The 22,792-nt window shown below is 40.3% G+C and overlaps 1 protein-coding gene across 1 annotated transcript in view; it reads right to left on the bottom strand.

Annotated features, from left to right (window-relative positions):
• Positions 1–300: 300 nt before the first annotated feature.
• Positions 301–22,792, bottom strand: part of hcn1 (hyperpolarization activated cyclic nucleotide-gated potassium channel 1) — a 36,686-nt gene continuing 14,194 nt past the window's right edge. The window contains exons 3-6 of the mRNA XM_023419650.2: positions 18,553–18,699; positions 14,446–14,686; positions 9,207–9,371; positions 301–1,671 (exon numbers count right to left, since the gene is read on the bottom strand). Of these exons, the coding sequence (XP_023275418.2) occupies positions 578–1,671; positions 9,207–9,371; positions 14,446–14,686; positions 18,553–18,699 (1,647 nt within the window). The 3' untranslated portion in view covers positions 301–577. The remainder of the gene's footprint in view (positions 1,672–9,206; positions 9,372–14,445; positions 14,687–18,552; positions 18,700–22,792) is intronic.

Below are 22,792 nucleotides of genomic sequence, written 5' to 3'. Positions count from 1 at the left end.
AAAAAAAAAAAAAAAAAAAAAAAAGGAAAGAAATAGTCATTGTCAGAATCCACAATGCATTCCAGTTTAAAAAAAGAAAAAAAAGAAATTAAGAAAACCCCTCATACACTGTATATAATTCTTTATATTTCTCAGAAAGGAAGACTCATGTTTATACTACAGCTTTTAAATTGCCATTGCCAAATATTGTAGTTGGATTTTACACACGCGGTCACATGCACGCACACACACTGACTCTTCCACACATCCATCCATACAAATACATATATATATATATATATACATATATATATATATATATATGGTGTGTGTGTGTGTGTAATATGATTAATATGGCGTAAAAGAAAAGGAGAGATGTGTCTGTATAATATACATTCTTAAGTTTAGGGAGACAATGTGTCTAAAATATAATACAAGGGCTTGTATGTACAGGATTTCTATGGGGTTATTTTAGAAGAAAACTGGAGAGAAACAAAAATGCTGAAGTTCCTCATTTTTATCTCTTTTGCTGTATCTCCATTTTTAAAATTCAATTGAAACATATTTAAGTTTAAAAAATCAAAAGGGAAAAATGGGATCATAAATTTGATGCAAAACGCATTTTGTCTTGCTCAGTTTCTGTACTGCTCAGGACAGAATCTCTCCTAGATCCGGGGGATTCCCTGTGCTGGGCTGAGGATGATGATGCTGCTGCTGCTGCTGCCGCCGCCGCTGCTGCCGTGGCTGAGCGAACCGGGGGCAAAGCTCCTGACGACATCTGCCGGAATAAATTGACCCGCTGGGGCACCGTGGTGCGGATGCCACTCTGCAGACTCATTCCCTGGATCGCTGCCGCCGTTGGTGGCACGATGGAGGCCAGAGAGTCTCCTGAGGTTGGGTGCGCTCTGGGCCCCAGAGATGTGTCATGTGGCAGTGATGGTTGGGAGGCCGATAAGTGTCGGACATCTCGACTCAAGCTGCCTGACTGAAGAGCCTGTGTGCTCTTGTGGATGTCTCCCCGTTGAGGTGAGGGGACCTGCTGCTGCTGAGGTGACGGCTGCTGTGTGGCAGAGGTTCCAGCTGCAGTTGACACAGCAGGCTGCTGAGCAAGCTGTTGCTGTGCAGCTAGAGATGGTTGGGCAATGGGCTGCTGGATAAGTGACAGCTGGGAGGCTGTGGGCGAGCCGTACTGGAAGCTCCGGCTGGCCAGAGGGGTCTGCACGGGCGGACTGCACATGGCAGCCGTGAAGGAGCAGGGCGACATGATTGCTCCCTGCTGCTGGAGTGGGGTCTGTGGGTTGATTGAGGAAGAATGCAGGTTGCCATGGGAAACACTGGGAGCAGGGTAAACTCCCTGCGCTGCAGCAGCAGCAGCGGCAGCAGCTGGCAGCATGCGGGCAGCAGAGGCATTGGCAATAGCTGAAGCGCTGTAGGTCAGGGGTACAGAGGACTGCTGAAGCTGATTGGTGCCGAAGGCAGTGGAGAAGGGTGGCTGGGCTGGTGAGTTAATGATGGAGTTTCCTGACATTGGTGTTGAGTTCATCCCGGTGACTGACTGTTTGCGGTCCACCATCATCACCATCTCCCTGTCCTGACGAATAATCTGCTTCAATATCTCGTTCTCCTGTGTGTTGAAAACGCCGGCGTTCAGATCCTTCTGGAACTTCTGCAGCAGCAAGGAGTTCTTCTTCCCTGTTGGGATGCAGTCAGGAGAGGTGAGCACATACAGTCATGGCAAACTTTGGTTGCACTAAACCACAGGAAAAGGACAGGATTCAGGACAGTATTAATAAAGATGCAGCTTGTACATTTCAGTAAGAAGACCTCAGCACATTATAGACACCAAACTTTCAATAGAGAAGATCCATCTTCTCAATTCATAAATTCACTCCATTAATTTCACTTTAAAAAAAAAAAAAAAAAAATCTTACAAGCTGCATCTTTTCATGTCCACTAAGGTTTGTCATATTGAATATAAAGTGTGAAGGACATTGAATGGTAATGACTATGGGAAGTATACAGAGGAGTGAAGGACACATAAGGAGACAAAGATTACTTAAAGTGTGACGTGATAGCGGAGACTGTGAGAGTGCTGATGTGGACAATGAAACACAGAAGAATACAGATGAGTTGTACCCACACATCACACGTTACTGGACAGTTTTCAGAAGAAAAGACAAAGAGTCTAAGATCTAAGAATAAATTTAAAGTCACATCCTATTTAAATCACAATGACACCTCGGCTAAAACACATCACAAGGACAGTTAGAATAACCTTTTATAGTTTTGAAACAAGGTTAGATAAAAACAACAAAACAAAACAAACCCACAAGGATCTATTCCTAACAAACTACTGTACCTCACCAGAACTGAGTACAGATGGTAAATGTTAATATATATTAAATAAAACTAAGCTGTACACATTTTACCACAGAATGTGATTATTTATTATCTTTATCATTGAAATTTGAGGAGATTAGCATTTATGTAAGAAAAGTGTTCACCAATTTGTCTGCAGAATTCTATAATAATAAATATAATAATGATAATAATAATAATACATTGCTGTCTTAATGTAGTAAACACATTGGTTTTGCTTCAGTTGTGCACTATAAAGGGCGTTTAAAGCCCAGAGGCCTGGAAGTCTTCACCAGCCTGTCATAAGTCATGAACCGTGATAATAAATAAATGCTTGACAGATGGCTTCTTTAAACACCAACCACTTTTTTGGCTTTGGGAGTTTGGGAGCAAAACTGTGGTAAAATGCTAAGTGGTACTAAAGGCACGAAAGACATCCTAAAACCGCCTTTTTAAATTTATTATTGTTCGATGAGGGAACTGCCACATTTGCCAGTAGTGATAATAATAAAGATCCATTTAACATCTTCACTTTGAATGACTGTGTCCAAATTTATTTAGAAGACGCGTTTCCTGTAATTACTGTCGACCTTGTGTATCGACAGGCTGTGAAGCATTATTTCTCGGTAAAGAAGACAGAGTGAACTTCCAGTGTGCTGAAGGCTTTAGCCACAGTCACTCAATCATTAAGGCCTGTCCTTGAGGACAGGAAATTTCTCCTCAAGGCTGCAGAGGAGCCGTGCATTCAGCGGCTGAAAAATAGTTTGATGTTGCTTTTTGTCACAAACAATTTCTTCGAATCGAGTTTTCCATTTTGACGTTCACTTTTACTGCAGCAGTCACTACAGGGTCGGGTAGTAAAGACCTAAAACTAGCACCACGTAAGACTACTGTTAACTTACAAGGCCTCTTTCATTGCACTTTTGAAGGTGACAGGGTTAAACTCTGTAGATTGGAAGGACAACACATTTATTTATTTTTTCCCCAAACAGAACCTGTGAGGATGTGAACTCTTGCTGGTTTGATGGCAATTTCTGAGTACATCACCAAGGTAGTTACACAGAAGGTTTTCGTTGGGTTCAGGGCAACAGGCGCCAGTCAGTGTGTGAATTTTAATCATTTTTGTAAGTGTATAATTGTCATTCACTTTAATGTGTTTAGTTAATTTAAATCAGAATCAAACAGAAGAAATAACAGCTCATACGAATTGCACTGTTACAGGCTCTCAGTGATGTTGCCCTTCTAGATTCTTCTCTGGCCTCTTCTTATTTCTGTCCTCTGCTAATCTCTCTGTGTCTGATAAATAGACACTTATCAAAGAATTTATCTTTAACTTTAAGGGCTATAGGCACACTTACATTTAAGTTATTCTAAGCAGTAGTTATTATATCTAGTTATTTTGAGCAAATAGCACATTGCATCTTCTCCTATAAAGTTGTTATACGTTTCCCCCCCCCCTGCTTGATGGACATAGTTTTTCTGTCAAAAATGCCTGTGAATGCCTCTTGTGCATTGGTAAAATGTATAGGTATAGGAGCTGTAAAAATTCAGTTCACTTTCAAACGATGTTCAACAGCCCAAACAAAAGTGAAGTACCTAACAGACTATCTAACCAACTGCCAGGCGGGAAATATTTTAGTACCACTTAAACTACATCACAGTAAATGTCAGAGATCCCCTCTGAAATATGTACACACACTTCCTGTAACAAGAGTTTAACTTGGGTCCTGATACACACCTTTTTCTTGTATAATTACTGCCCTGTTCTGACCACTACATTGAACTTACCCCTCACTTTTTTTTTACAGTGCAAAAAAAACTTGTAATGGAGTGCCTCAGGGCTGATGTATTTTTGTAGGCCAACCCAGATTTTAGCATCACCCTGGTTCCCTCGACAAAAAGCCAATGGGCTCTTTTTTTCTTTTTAAGCCTATATACAATCAGCAGTAGTAAAAAGCTACCTCTGTAGTCTCATTTAGCCACTTGTTAGCAACCACCTATTTTTAAGACATAAAAGCTTAATGAAACTGATGTATTATATGTCGTAGAATAAAACATGAAAACATCTTGAGCTGGTGTTAACCACAGACGTTATATCACTCACCTAACCAAAAACCCATTCAAAACACCCATAGACTTTGGGACGAAGGAACCAGAAGTGCTAAAATGTTAAATCATTTCCAAGTGTTAGAACTCATTCCTGTGGCACTCTATTGAGTGAGAGGCAAATACACATTTTGAACTTTTCAAAACCTGATTTACACTGTTATTTTCTGCGCAAATTATTCTGGACTGCTTTACCAGTGTATGCCAGTGGTCAGAACATAAAATAACTGATCTATAAATTTTGGAGGGAAATCTGACTTAAAAAAAAAAAAAACAAGAAAAAAAAAAAATGAAAACAAACAAACAAAAACATGAACACAATGTAAACGCCACTCATGGGTAAAGAAATGTTTGTTTTTTAGATACAAAACTTATATTCTATTGAAATAAAAATCGATCAGATATGGGTTGAATCAGCATTTGGAAATAATACAATTACAGCACTGTATTATTAATTTGTTTTTCCTGGCACAATAGAACCAGTGAGATTAGTTCAATATACAAAATTCACCCATCAATATGATTTAAAAAAAAAAAATACAGTAATTAACCCATATCTGAAAAAAAAATCTTGTGAAACAGCCTGAAAGCCAAACAAACACACCAAACAAATAAAAAATCAAATCACAAATATCATAATGTTAACAAGCATCATATATAAATAATGAAGGCTGATCAAAACAAAAAAGACACATTTTGAGATGCATTCAAGGCTTCACAAAGAAAGTACACAATTTTCATTTTGACTCATAATGCAGTTTGATATATCATTCACCAATAATCTGTAATTCATTTTAATTTTACAAATCACTTTAGGATATGATTTCAGTTTATTCTTGTTGAGGCTTATTTACTACACCAGCACAAAAGAAGCTTTTAGAGAGGACAACTGGTGTAAATGTGTGTGAAAAAAATTATTCTTAATTGATTTACATAAACTTTTTCCCTCCACATATGTTCAACATGACATCACTGTAACTGTGTCTAAATACAGTCAAAGCCAAAAAATTAGTGACTTTTTTTCTGATTAATGTCAGTAGTGTCATTATTGTCTTTTCCCAAATAATTTACAGAAAACACAGAAAAGAGTGAATTTATATTTCATGTCAGACAATCAGAAACAAATATTTTTTTTTTCTATTGGTGAAAACATGAATAAAAATGAAATGGGATTTCTGCATGTAACGGAGACTGTATGTGGCATTGCATTAGTAAAGTCTTTACTAATCTGCAGACATGGTTTCATTTGTGAATACACTTTGAACAAAGGATTCAAAGATTGAAATAAAAATGTCACACCAATAGAGCTGAGCATGTGTTCACAATCCAGCTGTGAAAAAATCAGTTCCAAAATAAACATGGCATGTGACACTGAATGAGAACTCTTTGTTTCCTTGATTGTCTTAGTTGTCGACATTTTGAATGTGTCCATCAAAACATCTGCAGGACTAGTGTGGGTGACTTGAGGTATGTGTCACTGATGCAGGAATTAAACAGTTAATGTAACCTTCAGCAAGAGGTCAAACTCCTGGAGGATGACTTTGAGACCGGATCCATTTAGCAAGCCTCTATAGGTCAGTTTGTCCCTGTTCGAATACTGGAATTGGAATAAAGTGTTTACCTGATGCCTACTCGTCGGCCAGGACACTCTTGAAAACGAGATGTGCTCGTCTCAAGACGGACTCCTGGTCAAATAATTTTTAGATAGATAAAAGATAATGTCAAATGTGCAACACGTTATTGGTTTCAAAGCATGGTTACTTTTTTTTCTTTCCTTTTTAGAGCAAGACAAGCATGTAACCAAATGCAGTTCATATATAGAAACGATACAACCAGCACGGATCATGACAAGTATCTTCCCTCGTATGAGACAAAACCCCCTTCATGGTTAGTCTGAAAGGATGGATCCAATCTATGTCACTCTGAGAGGTGTCAGTCAGAGTGAACAGCTATGGTGAAAAGCTAACTCAGCTGGTAGCTCTCATAAAAAGGGCAAATGTAGATTAGGACTGTTGAGGTCAAAGGGCAAACGGTATGTTGCGAAGGACAAATTCATACACTTCACTACAGGGCAAATACAGATCATGTGTCTTTTATAATTTTTAAAGATATTATGTTAGTCCAAAAATATGCAACCTTGTCTCCTGTGAATTATGTTCATAGGCAGATAATTTCATTGTCATTCAGTTCCAATGCAAGAAGTTGTGTGGCATTTGTAGAACACGGGGAACAGTTGGTGTTGAGATCTGGTTGAATGGAAGAATGAAGCCAGTGTTCCATATTAAACTAGAAATTAGTGAATTTGTAAACTGCAGGTTTAGTTCTCTTTTGTCTAACACTAACCGAACCATAACCAAGGCTTAGTTGGCATGAGCAGATATTGTAAACAAACTGACGTGGTTAGTGTGAATTTTGGTGCGAACATTTTGAAATGTGTTGTCAGATATTTTCATATAATCCCGTCTTCAAGGCTACGTGATGTCCCCCCGAAAACCTCTTTGCATATGATCGTAATTCTGAGGAGAAAAGGCTGCCTCAACACTGACACACGTCTGCTGTTGGGATTCTGATTGACTTGGAGAGGTCTTGTTCCAAATCTTTTGTTCACTGCTTGTTGCTGACTTGCCTGACACTGCAGTTATTTCAATGTTGAGTCAACACTTGGGTTGCAAAGCAATTCAATACTGACGTGCCTGTGTCAGGCAAAATAAAACACAAATACAAAGCCATGACAAAGGAGGAAAAAAAACAACAATAACAGATAGAAAAGTAGATACAGACTGAAAGCTTAACCACTGATATGAGACAACATTGGCACACTGTCATTATGCAGATTCAACTTTAGTTTCCTATACAGGTGATGTTATTGTTTTGTAGTTAATATAGTAGGGAACCAAATGAAATACCTAAACATTATGTGCTCTAGCGTTATTGCCAGGCACAAACGTTTGTGAACAAGAAGGTGCTGATAAGTTGTGGCTAATTTATATGTTTAGCAGCCATATAAGCTAATGATATGAACCATGAATCATTTTTGAAGTGGCTCATTTAATGAATTTGATATCTGTCTGCACGAGGAATAAAAATTAGGTGAAATTCATTATAGATTTTTGTTTCTGTATTACAACCGAGGAATAAATAATAGGAATAAAAAAGAAATAAATAGAATAATTATATTAAAGATGATACACTTGATATAATGATCTGGATAATATAACTATGCATGAGAACGCATCCTCCTGACTTTTTTCTTTGTTGGTGTTTTGCCAACTCGGTCTGAGTGATCTGTCGAATAAAGGAGGGGATTTTTGTTTGCAAGTTGTCAGAGGCGCAGGTGCACAGGTCGGACTTCTCAGAATATTTCATAGCACGCCGCATTAGGGGTCGCCACATACTTTGCGGCATTCTGTTACCGCCTTATTCAAAGCATACAATAGCTGAGCTGCAAAGAAAGACTAACTGACTACGTGCTATTCACAGGTTGTTCATACGATACAGTGCGCCTTGAATCTCGACCTGCCTCTTTCAGGTTCAGGAGAATTGTCATTTTATTTCCTGATTAAACGGGTTGAGAAGACTGACTGACTGACTGACTGACTGAATAACTACAGTATCTGAGACAAAGTGTGAAAACAATCATCATTATGTTCACACTTGCAGTATATTCACTAAATACTTTTTACTACTTGAGTGTGACTCCGACGCATGAAATGCAGGAGCAACAGTGGCCTGAATTTACTCTCTGTGAAAAATGCCGAATTATTATTGTCAAGTTATTTATAAATAAAAGGGTTATAAAAAGGAGAACATTATCATTTCAAAAAGATACATGTTTATAATGAAGCAAAATATAAGCAAAGACAGAGACATACAGTACGTGCTACTTCTTCTCATGTTATTAAATAATCTTCTACATGTTTAATTTATCAGTGTGTCAGCTCCAATCAAAGTATCAGACCGAACACATCTACAGAGAGGAGAGGACCAATTATGCAACCAATTATTGCCCTGTTTGTGTTACATACATGTGCCCCTTTTTAAACGTAACAAATAAATGTGTGACTTATCACTTATTTCAACTATAATCTGTCATGGCCAAGTGCTTCTATAAATGTTGATCTCTCAGACAGTGAGAATCAGGAAGTACTGTTGATGATGTGGGTATAGCTGGGTCCTGCCTCCTGTTTGCAAACTGGGCTGGACCTGGTGGATGTGGGAATATCTCCCTGATGTCACCTGGCCCTGCTCTTTGTTTCTTTTTATGGGAGTTTGTGTCTGGTTGATTTTTTTTGACATCTCTTATACGGGGTGGGGTGCTGCTCATACCCAGGAGTGCAGATGAGTGGAAAGAGGGCCAGACACACATGCATGTGAGGTTAGCTTCGATCCACTCGCTGGCATCCAGTGGGGGGGTCAACACCAAACCAACGAGGGGGCGACCTGACTCCCTCCCGGACAGCGACATGCACTGCCTTCCAGTTAATCCAACCACAAAACGCTACTTGGTTCTTTAGAAGGATTAATGCTGGTTACAACAACTTTTTCTTTTTTTTTTCTTTTTTTTTTTAAATGTTATTTAAGACAAAAAAGAGACGGAAGTAAGAAATAAAACAGATAGCATACAGGTCATGCAGCACAAGATGGCAGACACAATGCTTTTATGAAGAAAGAAGGCAAACGAATACTGATTAAAGACAAGACAACAAGGCACGATGACAGGCAAGAGATTCGACCAATCAACATTAGATGTAGGCAGGTCTTACCAATGCGGTCCAATCGGTCAATGGCGACAGTTTCAAAAGCACGTCGCATCATGGGGTACTCTTCCAGCACCTCATTGAAATGGTCAACAGAGAGAGAGAAGAGTCGGCAGTAGGTGTCTGCACGCACGCTCGCTGTTCGTCTGCCCTTGGTGAGCAGACAGATCTCTGTGTGGCAGGAGCACAAAGAGAAACAAAGAGTGAGAGTTAGACACATGAAGAGACAGTAACCGACCGTTAGTGGAGACTGCAGAGGGTCACAAAGGAAATCATCCCAGTAATTACAGTACAGATTACCATATAGATGAACCTTGAGCGGGAAAAGGTACAGAAGCAGAAGCATAATGTGAATGTAAATAAAATGTGAAGCCCATCAGCGCTGCTGTCACTTGCATTAAACTAAGATAATTCATCATCCTGCAGAGAGCTAATGGTCCCATAATATGATACAGTAGTCAGCTTTACAAAAACAACCCTGTCAGGCATCACCGCATCACTACATCAGTTCTCGAATGCAACGTATAACGAAACTGGGGGTATGGTTACATAGCATTCCTGCACTCCTCCTCAGTCACTGTGCCCATAACATACACAAATGTAGAGGAGATAATAATAATATGATTAAAAAATCTAGAATAAAATGTACAAGAAGTACTACACTTGAGTTATAGCTCCTGTTCAGCCACCAACACACTCAGCCTCCACCCACGTTTGCACTTCTGTCCAATCTACAGCAGAACTTCCATCTTAATTAAATCTTTAAATGTTAACTTGTGGTGCGATCTTTCTTGGCTATGACACGGGCTGTCATGAAAATAGAGCACAGACTGTGCAGGATGTGAGAGCAACACTCTCAATCTGTGGGTGTGAATAAGGTGTGAGTGCTGTTATAATGGAAAAGCTCCCTCTAAGTGGTACCTCTCTTAACACAAGAAGACACACCGAGGAAAAAAGAGAGACGGAGAGAAAGAAAAACATGTGTCTTGTTAAATGTAATTTCACAAAGGGGCAGAAATAAGATAGAAAGATGGACAGTGAGCGGTTGTTCTGTGTTGGTGAAAATCAAACTGTACTCCCAGTATGCGCGCATGACATCCTGTGTGGCCACATCAAGAGGTAAATGCATCGCATGGCAGTGAGCGGCCGGTGGCTAGGGGCTGCAGAGGCTAAATTGGCTGAGTGGGTGAGCTGAAAACAACAAATGACTGCATGCCATGGCACTGAATCTGGACTGGTGCCATGTACAGTTTTGAAGCGTTTTATAGTTAAAATGAACTTCTTCTCCCTCAAGCACCAGAGGCTTCTAATTACTGTTTTGCCATTTCAGTTCATATTGAAAACTGTTCCCTAATACAGACGTACCCAGCACAATTAGATTATTAGTTAGAACGCAGTGCCGAGGTAAGCTACTGTGTTGAATTTGCAGTTCTCTCTGGATCTAATTGTAACTGACAAGTAGAACCAGTGTAAACTGAAATCCCTGCAGAGGTTGTTAGGATGCTGCACAATGTGGAAAACAAAGAGTTCAGCGTTCAGGAAAATATGCTTATTAGCTTTTCTTGTGGAGACTTAGATGAGAATATTAATACAATTCTCTGTATCTTAAATATAAAATTAAAGCCAGGACAGCTAGCTAAGCTAAGCTAACTATATATTTCTAGCTCTGTATTTGGCGTCCGGACAGATTGACAGTATCTATCTTCTCTGAAGAAAAAGTGAACAATTTGTTGAACTTTGGAAAACTCAGCAGGAGAGACATTTTCTGGGAATAATGGAAATCCAAATGCAGGTCTCTGCGTCTGTGGTCGAACATATTTTTTTACTCAGAGCCTATTTATTATCTCTGCTGTGATTGTGTTGTCAGGTAGCCACACCAACCCATAACTGATTTTTAACCAGCAGCAGAATAGTGGCGTTAGTGGCTGTGTTTTTAGACGGTGTTTACATCTGTATATTCATATCCATGTATGGAGGCATCGTAGATCATTTAAGACTTTGCCTACTTTACCGTTCTCCCCATCGTTACGTGACCAAATTGACAGGATTTCAGTCTGGGAATGGACCAACATTTACAGCTCTCTCTCAGGGGAACATTAGCACTGTCACCTGGAAGACCTTTGTGTGTAGGTGTGTATTTCAAGGTGTGTGGGTGTAAGGCAAGGCCCTGTTAACACTTCACATGATGCGGTTTGACACGTGTCTGTTGCCTTGTCACGAAGCATTACCGCTGACCCCAGGAGCTTTGCAGATAATATTCAATCACTTCATGTGTCATAGACTCTCATGGCAACCAGCTCCCCTTCCCCTTCCCCCCTCCATGACTGGGATGAGCAGTCCCATATGAGTAAGACATTCAAGCCCAATAGGGACTTTCATACGCTGTCTGTCATTGTCCTAGCATTATACTCTCTTAGTCCCTGGGCCTCAGAGTGACTTCACTGTGGAGCTGTGGTACCAGTATGTAATCCTATTCACGGAGGGAGGCCCAGGAGTCATCGCTCTGATACCTTTTTGGTATGCAGGTGTGGCATTGACCATGGTCGGAGGTGCTTTGTGACCTACTGTCCTCATAGATGTCCTGCTCATTACTATGCTAATAGTTTCCTGTTCCTGGGCTCTGGTTTTGTGACTCGCCCTCCCTTCCTCCCTCTCTGTCTCAGTCCCCTTCACTGATTTCTCATTCTGGCCTTGGTTTGGCCTGGTTGTAAGGGGAGTGTGAATCATCAGAAGAAAAGGGGGAAGAGTGGGGTGCCCGGCACAGCCAGCTGCTCCCAACTCAGGGCACATCTACAAATGCCGTACAAACGGGTAGAAATTCCAGCTGGGCAGAAGACAACAGCAGGTGGCCAGGCACCGACAGAACACAGCAAAATGAGCAGCGCATCCTTTATTATTTGGACAGATACAACATATCTCTTAATTAAAAGATTAAACTGTTCATTAAATGGGGACATGTACTGTATGTTCTCCATGATTTTAGATGCTGATATGATCCTCCGCTGTAAACTCTACTTGCTCTATTAATTGCCCTTATGAACTCTTTAGTATTCGGCTAAATCAATAAGGACAGAGCTGTTATCTGGGAATCTGCACTGAATGAGAACACACCAATCAGCAAACATACACACATTTAAAAAAAAAATTCTAGTTCTGTGGTATAACCTTCAAAATGTTTTAGATAAAGCTCAAAAACAGATAATCCAAAAATCCCTGAAAAGCAGTAACCGTCTGGCCACCTCAACACATTTCCTGGATTTCTAAATTTGGTCCCTAGAGGTCAGTTTTCAGCTGAGCAGTTCATTGAGACTCCCGTAAGTGAATAGTCGAGCACTTTAGCTCCTGCAGGAAGCCTAGCAGTATGCCCATTCGCTCTACATGCCTCCATTATACTCCAGTCTAAAGATGAAACGATTGCTCAGTGAATCAGTTAGTCATTCAGCTGGCAACTATTTAATAATCACTTAATCGTTTGAGTCAAAACTGCAAACATTTGTTGTTTACAGCTTCTAAAATATGAGGATTTTCTGCTTTAAATTATTGTATAAGATAGTAAGTTAATGTGCATTTTTACACTATTGTTTAGACAATACAGCTTGAGATGTCTGCTAGGGTTTGGGGAAAAGTGAAAGGCATATTTCACTATATTCAGACATTTTTTGGTCAAAACACTGCATCATTTCATCAAGAAAATCATCCACATGTTAATCAATAAAGAAAATAACAGTTGGTTGAAGCTTTACTCCCCTTAATTAGAAGTTAGAGGCACCAGAAAGGCCGTCAGGAGATACATAAGAAGTTTAAGCTTCGTAAAGGGATTAATCTTTCCTGTATTTACACTGTCAAAAGTGTTAATCGACAGTGTGGTTATTACAGAAGAGAAAGTTGACTCTCTGTTAGTCGAGCTTCAAACTATCAAAACTCAGAATTACTCACCACTGACTTCCAATATTACTTTTCCTCCTCTAAATGGAAACGATAGCCAGTTAAACTGCTGCTGGTTTCTTTTCTTTTTCATCTCAAACTGTTTGATAAATGCGCCCCCACTCCCTGCCAGTAAGATCCATTTGTCAGAGCTTCATTGGCCGAAGGTTTTATCCAGACAATGATTCTTTAGCAGAATATCTCTGAGCTACAGACCAGAGGATGAATTGTTTGAATGAGATGTACTGCTGCACTGCAACTGCCACATATCTCACTGTATGACATGTCCACTCTATGCTGAATTTAAGATGCCCTGGGTCCTCTGTTAGTCCCATATTTAAAGCAAGTAGCTCTACAAACTGAGTGGCGTGATGTGAGGGTGTATGACAGCAATCTTGTGGTTTGAACAAGCATGGAAAGAAAAAAAAAAAAAGATGAATCATTTCTTTTTCTTGATTCACTGTCTTCCTTGGCTCGCCTGTTAGACATGAACTGCATGCAGCAGACACACCAAAGTGAAGGTATTCTTAGATTCCTCAGTCTCCCTCCATAGTGGGGATGAACTCATGAGATAAAATATGCAAGAGCCTCTAAAATAGGAAACTTTGCTTTGCCTTCACACAGACACGACAATGTCTGCCTGCGGATTTTGTCCGAGTAAACAACGTGCAATGAAATTACATTTGACATTTTAAAAATTAATGATATCCATAATGTTTCGGAGACAGAATGGGACCCGTGCTAAGAAGAAAGAGAGAGGAAGATGGAGAACAGCAGAGAACAGAATGAGGGAATATCTTCTGACTTTACACAATGTGAACATCTACAGTAGCTGCTCTTATTATTGCCAAGTATATGCAGCGGGAACGTGTGGAGGGGGAGCAGACTTCATGCATGTGTATGAGTGTGTGTGTGTGTGTGTGTGTGTGTGTGTGTGTGTGTGTGAGGGTAAGAGTGGGGGAGGAACCTCTGTGTGTCCTAAGGGATGCCTGATCTATGCCTTGGCCTCCTCCAACAACCAGATGAGAGGTTATGTAACTGCAGAAGCTGACTAATGTCCAACACTGGTTAATGAGAATCTACATCTACAATAACTTAACTTCAAACAGCATCAAACGCAAGACCTCAGGCTAGACTCATGTCTCAATATATAACTGTATGAACATACTGTCGGAATGTGTGTGTGGCTGAGATTGCGGTGCTCTTGCACGGCAGCAGAAACCCTTAATTCATGATTTGCATTTTGAAAATGAATCAAAGGCAAAAACAAAAATCAATCAAAACTTCATTTCATTTCAGATTGTTGCATATTTGTTCTTACCTCCAAAATATGATCCATCAGTCAGCTTCATCTCCTTATTGAACTTGGTAATGACGCTTGCAACACCGTGTTGAATGAAGTACATCTTCTTCCCGACTGTGCCTTCTCGGATGATGTAGTCGTTGGGTTGAAAGACCTCAAACTTCAACTTGCTCAGCATCCCCGTCACAAAGTTGGGGTCCGCATTGGCAAACAGAGGCATGGTGGCCACAAGCTTACGGCAATTGAAGTTGACAATTTCCTAGTAGAAGGGTAAAAAAAAAAAAAAGGAAACGGGTGAGATCTTAATAACTCTTTTATTTCCACCTACAACATGAGAAATGAACATCAGTGAGGTACTCAGACACAAAATGCCACCACAAATCCTTCATCTCTGCTGCTGTTATCTGCAAGCATAAATGAATTGGATGCATATTACTGCTTTATCCCTAATACTTCTAAAGCACTTCCCATCACTCCTGAGAAGAAACTTTTTGGCACACGAGTCAGATCCTGATGAGTTTGCCCTCTGGTGCCGGCTGCAGGCCATCTCTCTGGTCTCATCCTGTCCCCTCAGACCCAGCAGGAGATTAGGAGCTTGTTGTCTGTTTACCCACACATCTCTGTTGCTGTGCAGATGGAAAGCCGGGGCACTTGGCATCTGCGGCGGTGTGTTGTTGTTGACCCCCTCCCATGAGGGATAGCTCTCCTCCAGTGACAACAGGACATTAACAGAGAGATAACCAATCTCTGGGACGCTTGCTAGCTAGATGAGGGCGACGCAAAGAGATGTTAGCTCAGCCTCAGATGCCGGTGTCAGCTAATGCCACGGGGCTCTGACCTCAATCATGCACCAGAACTAATGAATTAGATAGTAAGCAGTTTTCATGCCCAGCCAGGAGTCCTCTTGGGGAAACAATCTTTGGCTATGCCTATTTAAAGATTTGTCATATGGTGGAGAATAAGAGGCAGCGAGACAGAGGAAAGGTTGGGGGGGGGGGGGGGGGGGTTGGATGGACAGAGAGCAGCAAAACAGTCTGGCTTTTAGCTGATTACACATTATTATATTGATATATATTTTATATTTTCTCTTTATTTATTTTACTTTGAAAATCAACTTTATAGAAACTTGCCTGAGACAAGGCAATCCATCATGATGTGTGTTTTGTCTCTTAGTTTATTATTTTTCATCAAAGTCACCGTCATTGTGTTGTTGTACAGTTGCAAGCAAGTGCAGTTTGGGAAAATGCATTAAAGTGCATTAGTGGGAAATCTGAAATTGGAGAAATGGCCGCTGTACAGCAAAACTTTTAATGCAACAAACAACCAAATTTTCCTTTCCATGGTGTTCATGTTTGCTTGTGTGTCTTTGCACAAAAGATTTTCCTAGACCAGAACTTCAGCCAACTATCAATTGTTGGATGTCAGAGTGTCCTTGAATTCAACACCACGGAGAGTTTTTAAAGTGGTTTCTGACCACAGCTGCATACCAGCAACAAACTGTTCATTTTGATGGATTACTGGCCTCAAATACATTTGAATTCCCTGCAAGTTCCAAAGCAGAATGAATACAAACAAGTAAAGGGCTCTTGGAGAGGATTTTTTAGAGGTTGCCTAAAGTATATTAAAAAATACAATATGATATTTTTACTAAGAAGAGATGTCCAGTCACAACAGGTCTTCAGTTTTATTTGAATGTTATCTGTGGTTACTGATATCTTTAATCATTACATTTTAACCCACCCTCCCCTGAAAATGTGAAGCCAAAGTTGTTTTGTAAACTGAAACAGGGTTGTCAGGCAAATCCCACGTAGTAATAACTGCTTGAGCCAATAGCTGCCTAAATCTTGTGATAAACGACATGCCTGAATCAGCCAGCAAGATACTTGGGCTGATTTCATGGTCCTCCTCTGTCCCAAAGCGAGTCTGAGTGCTGCTGAGTGGAGCTGATTCTGATCCCAAAATGACCTATAACTTGGCAACCCCCAAAAATTGTGCCGGAGCACCACGTGCTGCCACTCAGCAGCAATCAGTCCGACTCAGCTACAGTGCTTCTGTCTCAGTCACTCTACCTGGAATGGGTCGGATTGAAGCTGCAGAAATTGTTTTCTGGGGCCGAAGATACAGACTATGGGTAGAGACTTAAAAAAAGAAATATCACCACTCGGTTTACTCCACAAGCCAAATAGGCCATTAAGTGCCATTAGTCGTGCCACACTGACGAATCAAGATGTGAGTAAGCTTTAGTTTTCTCTTTGTAAATGGTTCCTTTTGAGTCTAACATTATTCTAATAGGAGTTGGCAAAAACGAGCTCATTTAGCAGCGTGGCATTGAAGGTTTGGAATGAGTCATCAGCTTTTTAAAATGGTGGTCTAAGGAAGAAAGGAGTGAGGGGTGGGGTCAGTCTAATACAGAAAATGATCAATATGAATTCTAGCAATAACAACAGTTGCTTTCTTTCACGTTAACTTTACAGCAGCTAAACAGTGACGAGTGAAGTGTTTTCTTAATTCATTTCGCCACCAGCCTCATATTAACCATACATCATGATTGCACTACATGCATTACCTTGCATGCCATAACCTGGACTTTAAACAGTTTTTTAGTATATCTATTTTATAATATCTAATTATTATTATTATTAGCACTGTTTTTGTACTTTTGTATCATGTGCTCTGGGAGTTGCTTCTCTGTCTTGTTGTTTTTAACAATGACAAATGAATAAAGTACTACTTGACCTGACTTGAGCTACGGCAGTGAAATGCTATATGATGCTTCGGTATTAATGATCTAATAATGTCATATATAATAAATCATCAATCATAGGGGTCACGTTTCTGTGGAATGAATATGTTTGATACTTTGAGTAGCCTATATTTTGCTGATAATAAGTTAGATTTTTTTTTTTGATTTGATTTAAATACTCTTGTATTAGTAGTTTTAAGTAACTGAATATTTTTTTCCACCACTGTCATCAGATGGGAAAGAAACTAGCTCTTCCTGTGCAAAAAGGCTGATCCGACAAAGTGAAAAAAGTGGCCTGAAACCTGGAGGGAATGTAGCAAAACTACAGGATCTGGTTTCTGTATGATTTCATCCAGAAACCAGGGGTGCTTTTATATGTATGGTCCTTGGCATGAAAGGTATGAATTTACCTTCTCTGCGAGGAAGAGACTGTTGAATAATCCATAACTGACACATCCTGAGAACTGTTGTACAGCAAACTGGTGACGTAAGCTGGTTCATGTGTCCTGTTTTGCTCCGGTGCAACTCAGTTTGTTTTTACCCATCGGTCCCATGGGCATAGCTTTCATTGTGCGACACTCGCTTCATGCAGATTTTAACTTTGCTTGCTGTGCACGGTGAACTAAGCCTGTAGGATTTTCTCTGTTGTAATTCATACTTTTAAATCCCTGCACCTCCCTGTGAGCGTCTGGGACCATACAGCAACTCCCCACGCCTCCGTGTTCGACTCGGCGAGGTGACTTAATGGGGTTACATGAGAGATGGTCACGATCTCTATGCTTGCTTGTGCTTTTTATTCCTCTCCTTTCCCATATCCCTGTGCGTAAACACCCATGTAATGTGCTGATATGAGAAGTTAAAAACTGGTCACTTCAGTATTCCCTCTCATTACCTCTCTTTGTGAATAATATACAGTATGCTCGGTTGATCCTGCAGTAGTGCGGCTGTTTATCTGTGCTACACTGCTCACATCAGACTCTTGCAAATAAAACAGCAATCGTTCAGCAGCTCTGGAACGGAGGTTTGTTTCTGCACAAATCATTTTCATATCTTGACGGATGCTCAGTCTGGGTTCACCCAGGATGCTGAGGAGAATCTGTTTTGTTGTTTTTTTTTTTTTTTCTCCTTGACCTTGTAAGATGAGATGACAGGTGCTGGATTTCAGTTTCACGTACGTGTTCTAAAACTAAAACCACAGTGTGACAGCTTACCTGTCAGGAACTTTTTTTTTTTTTTTTTTTTTTTTTTTTTTAGATTTTTGATATGTGTGCTTTTTATCTGTTCCAAAAATAAAACTAAAGCCTTCAAAAGAAGAAGAAGAAGCTTCTGAAAGAGCAAATGCCTAAATTCTGTTTAGGGTCTTGCGAGAGAAGTTGTCTCACCTCTTTGAGCGGGTCGTTGAGTTCACTCAGGATGTTGTCCTCATCAAAGATTTTGCCTTGGTAGCGATGTTCGTAGTAGTCATGAATTTTCTGTCGCATGTCTGCTGGAAGCTTGTGGAAAGACATGTATTGCTCCACTTGCTTGTACTGGGAAGGCAAAGAAAAGCAGATGGACAGCAGTTCAGTGAAGAGTCGCTGCATCAATATGTAAAACACCAAATAATATTCTAATGACAGTGTTTATAATTAATGGAAATGAGCAGCGGCTTTCAGAGTCCACCTTGAATAAACAACAAATCTGCATTAAAAAAAACGTGGTCTTCACAGTCTGTGTATTTGCGTCTCTGTATTGAGGACAAGCCGTGTTCTCACATAGTCACAGTGCCATGTCCTGGTTCAGTGTGTGGGGAGGGAGAGGCAGAACGAGGGAGGCAGGTGGTGAAGGAAAGTAGGAACAAGTACAAGCCCGGGGCTATGTCAGGCCAAGGTAGCAGTTCTGATTATCTCAGCCGTGCAGGAAGCCCAGTTCTAATAGGCAACCGAGCTATGATCTAATGTGAACTAGCAAGGTAAACCTGATATCCTGGAGAGATTTCAGAGCTGCAGAGACTACGAAACAGATGGTAGGGGATTGCATGACTGTCAAAGTGGTAATTATTTGCATAATTTCTCTTGAATATTTTGTTGTGGTTTCTCTCATTCAGAGAACATGAATAGTATTGAGGACAGTATTGATTAATAGAGTCTGCCAAGAATCCAAGGTGATGTCAAAGGGATTCTCTAACTCTTGTGTCCCTTGTCTCTGATTTTCTTGTTTTTATTTCCTGTGGTTAATATCGAAATGTATGTAACTGCTCAAATGTATGAATTGATAAAAAAGTGATAATATATTATCATTATAGTTTAATGATCAGACATTTTTTAAACTAACTTCACATTCAGGACACATTAAGTAGCAAAAGATAATACTATAAATAAATACATTTAAGAATCATAATGTAGAATTTCAAAATAATTTAGTATTTAGTATTTTGTTGTTATTAAAAATGGTGGAATAAAATTAAAAATTGTGTTACACATCAAAATTATTTTGTTTTTATATTTATATCCTTTTTCGTTTTTGTATAAAGGACACATACAACTTTGCTATTTTAATTCATACTGAAAGGAAACATATCAGATGCACCATTTTGTATGAAATTATCTTTACTTTAATTATTCTGCCAAATTTCGTTGGATATATCTACTGTTACTAGTTACTACACAACTGAAGTCTAAGTTGGTTATATTTGCTGTAATTTAAATCATTGGTGAAATAATTAAATAGTTAATCAGTTGCTTGTTGCACTTTACATACAAAGTACAACAAGAAAATTATATTTCAGGTCCCTGGGTTTAGAGGGACATACTGTAAATCCCAAAGAGAGGCTGGGAATTTGGAACAAATACAAACCATTGATTTTAGAAAATTAGAAATATTTTAGAAAATATATAGAGTAGAAGAGAGGATGAAAAGTTTTGTGGTCTCCCTGTGAGAGAACCAGATGGCGTGTGCCTGTGCACTCATGGTTGGATGCAGGACTTTTCCACTTGTGCAATACTGCCAGTGACGAAGAGGTGAGAAATGTCCTGTGTGTGGTAATTAGTTGAATCTTACAGAGAGAAGAAAATTCTGTCTGCATTAACCTGAAGGAAGTTATTGATCCAAAGCAGAGGGAAAGGGAGAGGGGAAACACTTTGGCTCCTCTATTTTGATCAGTCTCTGTTTCCTCACTGAGTTCTGCTGCAGACCGGCCGGTGAACACGATCTTCCCGGCCAGTCCAAGGCCCTGACACCTGAAAATAAACACTGTCTCTCACGCTGCCTCTTGTAATCACAGTGGAGCAGTAGGTGAGAGCCAACAGCAGCTGTGAGGTTGGAAACCCGGTCCAGTGGCAGGCTCTATGGCCAGTGTGACGCAGGCAGGGCCCTCAAAATGAAATTTGTCAGCGAGCGAGAAGACACTTGAGTAACAATGCCTCCCTCATTGATTCCCCTCCCGGCTGCAGAAAGGTGATAAGAGGCCAGGGTTTTGTTTGCGGGAAATTGATTTATTTTGAGAAGTTGGAGAGCGTCAGCAGTGGCTCAGCTAGGTTATTTTTACCAGGGATGCAAACGTGGCACTGAGCATGACATGACATTCTTGATACTTCAGGTCTGACGGGTTAAAGTGGGTTGGAACCATCCGGAATGGCGTTTTGATGTCTTTAATTAATGAGTAAATAAATATGATTGGCAGTTTCATACTTAAATTAAAGTGAAGTGAGCTCATTTTTCCTGCGCCCACAGCCTGGCGTTCCTTCCAGCTGATGCCATCGAGATACTCATTCAACAAATCAGGAAGTAATGTCACCCCACAGCCCCGCCACCACACTCAACACACATCCCTCTTCCGTTCTCATCTCTTCAGTGGGTGATTTTGATTTTCCTGCCTCCCTCCTCTCTCTTCTCCTGGAGTTTCAATTTCCCCGATTTTTCTCCCTCTGCATGATGAAATTTCAAAATCTTCCCTTCCACCATATTTTTTAGAAACAGTATCACTTCTATTTTTGTGTGATTTGACACCTGTCTGTGTCATCTACAAGAGCCATTTTGTTTGATATATTGGGAAGCATGCTTATTCACTTTTTTCCAAGAGGTGGATGAGAAGTCTGATACCACTCTCCTATGTGCAGACAATATGAAGCTCCCCTCCAAGACACTGTTAGCTTAGCTTAGCACAAAGCAGTTAGCCTGTCTTTTTCCAAAAGTAATGTAAAAATGCATGGGTTTCTGTGCTGGACTATTTCTGTGCAGTCACTTTTGATTTTGTACAGATGGAACAAACAAGGCATAATGTGTTAATTTGTGAGCTTTCTTTATTTTAAACCGAGCTAACCAGCTGCTAGCATAGCTTCGCATTTAGATCGTCACAGACCTGAGAGTGTTATTCTGCTCTTCATGTAACTCTTGGAAAGAAAGCGAATAAGTACTGTATTATTTACCATGGCTGCTCGTATCATCTATAGGTCAAAAATATATTTGGATGCCTCAAAATGTAGATGATGAGTCAATGTGCTACTATCACAGTTGATATTTACTGACTGGTTTTGAGTCTTTTCTTCTACCTTCATTTAACCAGTACACTATTCCAGGGTACAGCAGCAGTGAAGTTAGGTTTACATTGGACTCTAAGCCGTGTATATGAAATGAGGCACATCTTGGACACGTCTTTAAAGAATAACCCTTTGGGCTACTGAATGACATGCAGCTGGCTGACAGTGATTCAGCACCAGGGCATCGCAGCAGGCAGTGATCATACATGCTTTACACCCTCATTTCCTCCCTCCCACTCTTTACTATTTCTCTGATTCCTCTCTTCCTCTATATCTTTCTCTTTGTGCGTTTCTTTCCATCTCTTTGAATCGTGAACGTTCTCTCTTGAATCATGTTTCTGTTGCTCTGAACATAACCGAACATGAAAACTGTGTGATAATAAGTTGTTTCAGGATAAGTTTTTGGAATCTAAGTAGAGTTTATTGACAAGAATAAATCTTTCTCCTCCTTTCTCATCTTCGGTCCTTCTAATAAACATTCTCTGTCCTTAGCTAACTTCTAACCTCACACCCACATCCATCCGTGTTTCCAGCCCCCCAGCTGCGGCAGAGATAGATGTAATGACTAGAGGCTGAGCACCCTGAACCCATCCCTGCTGCTCCTCAGCCTGCTCTGCTGATATGCACAGCCATGCAGCAAATCAGCCTGAGCTGAATCTGGCTCCACACTGGGGCTCTGTTACCATGAACATGGCATTCACAGCCTCAAAGCTGTCAGTTCAATGCCTGGGGGGATGTTGAAAGGATAAAGTGGGATGTAGATTAAGCAGATTTGCTGTGAAGCAGATGTACATCACATACTGAGCAAGAGACATGTCACTAATTCAAACAGTGACTTCGAACGGCTGACTTGTTTGCTGTGGGCGACCTGCTGTCATTAATTTTTGGTGGAATGTGCTGTTGCGTCTGTTTGCGATTGATGGTGAAAAATTATATTTTCTATTATGATGAAAACCTGCTCGTGCAGAAATGACCTCCATACTGTTAATTAAATACCTGTGTGTACCTGGCAGTGATTATTTTTATCCCCTCAGACTGAAAGGTCTTTCACTGAGCTTTCTCTATCCCACCCCATCGGCATCTTTTTGTCCTGCAGTGCATTGAC

Source organism: Seriola lalandi, unplaced genomic scaffold (assembly GCF_002814215.2).
Source record: "Seriola lalandi dorsalis isolate HSWRI2012SDOR001 ecotype SW California unplaced genomic scaffold, Sedor1 jcf7180002054606, whole genome shotgun sequence".
NCBI classification, from domain to species: Eukaryota; Metazoa; Chordata; class Actinopteri; order Carangiformes; family Carangidae; genus Seriola; species Seriola lalandi.
The sequence above is the reverse complement of the archived record's forward strand: the minus strand, read 5'-3'. Positions and strand labels throughout refer to the sequence as shown.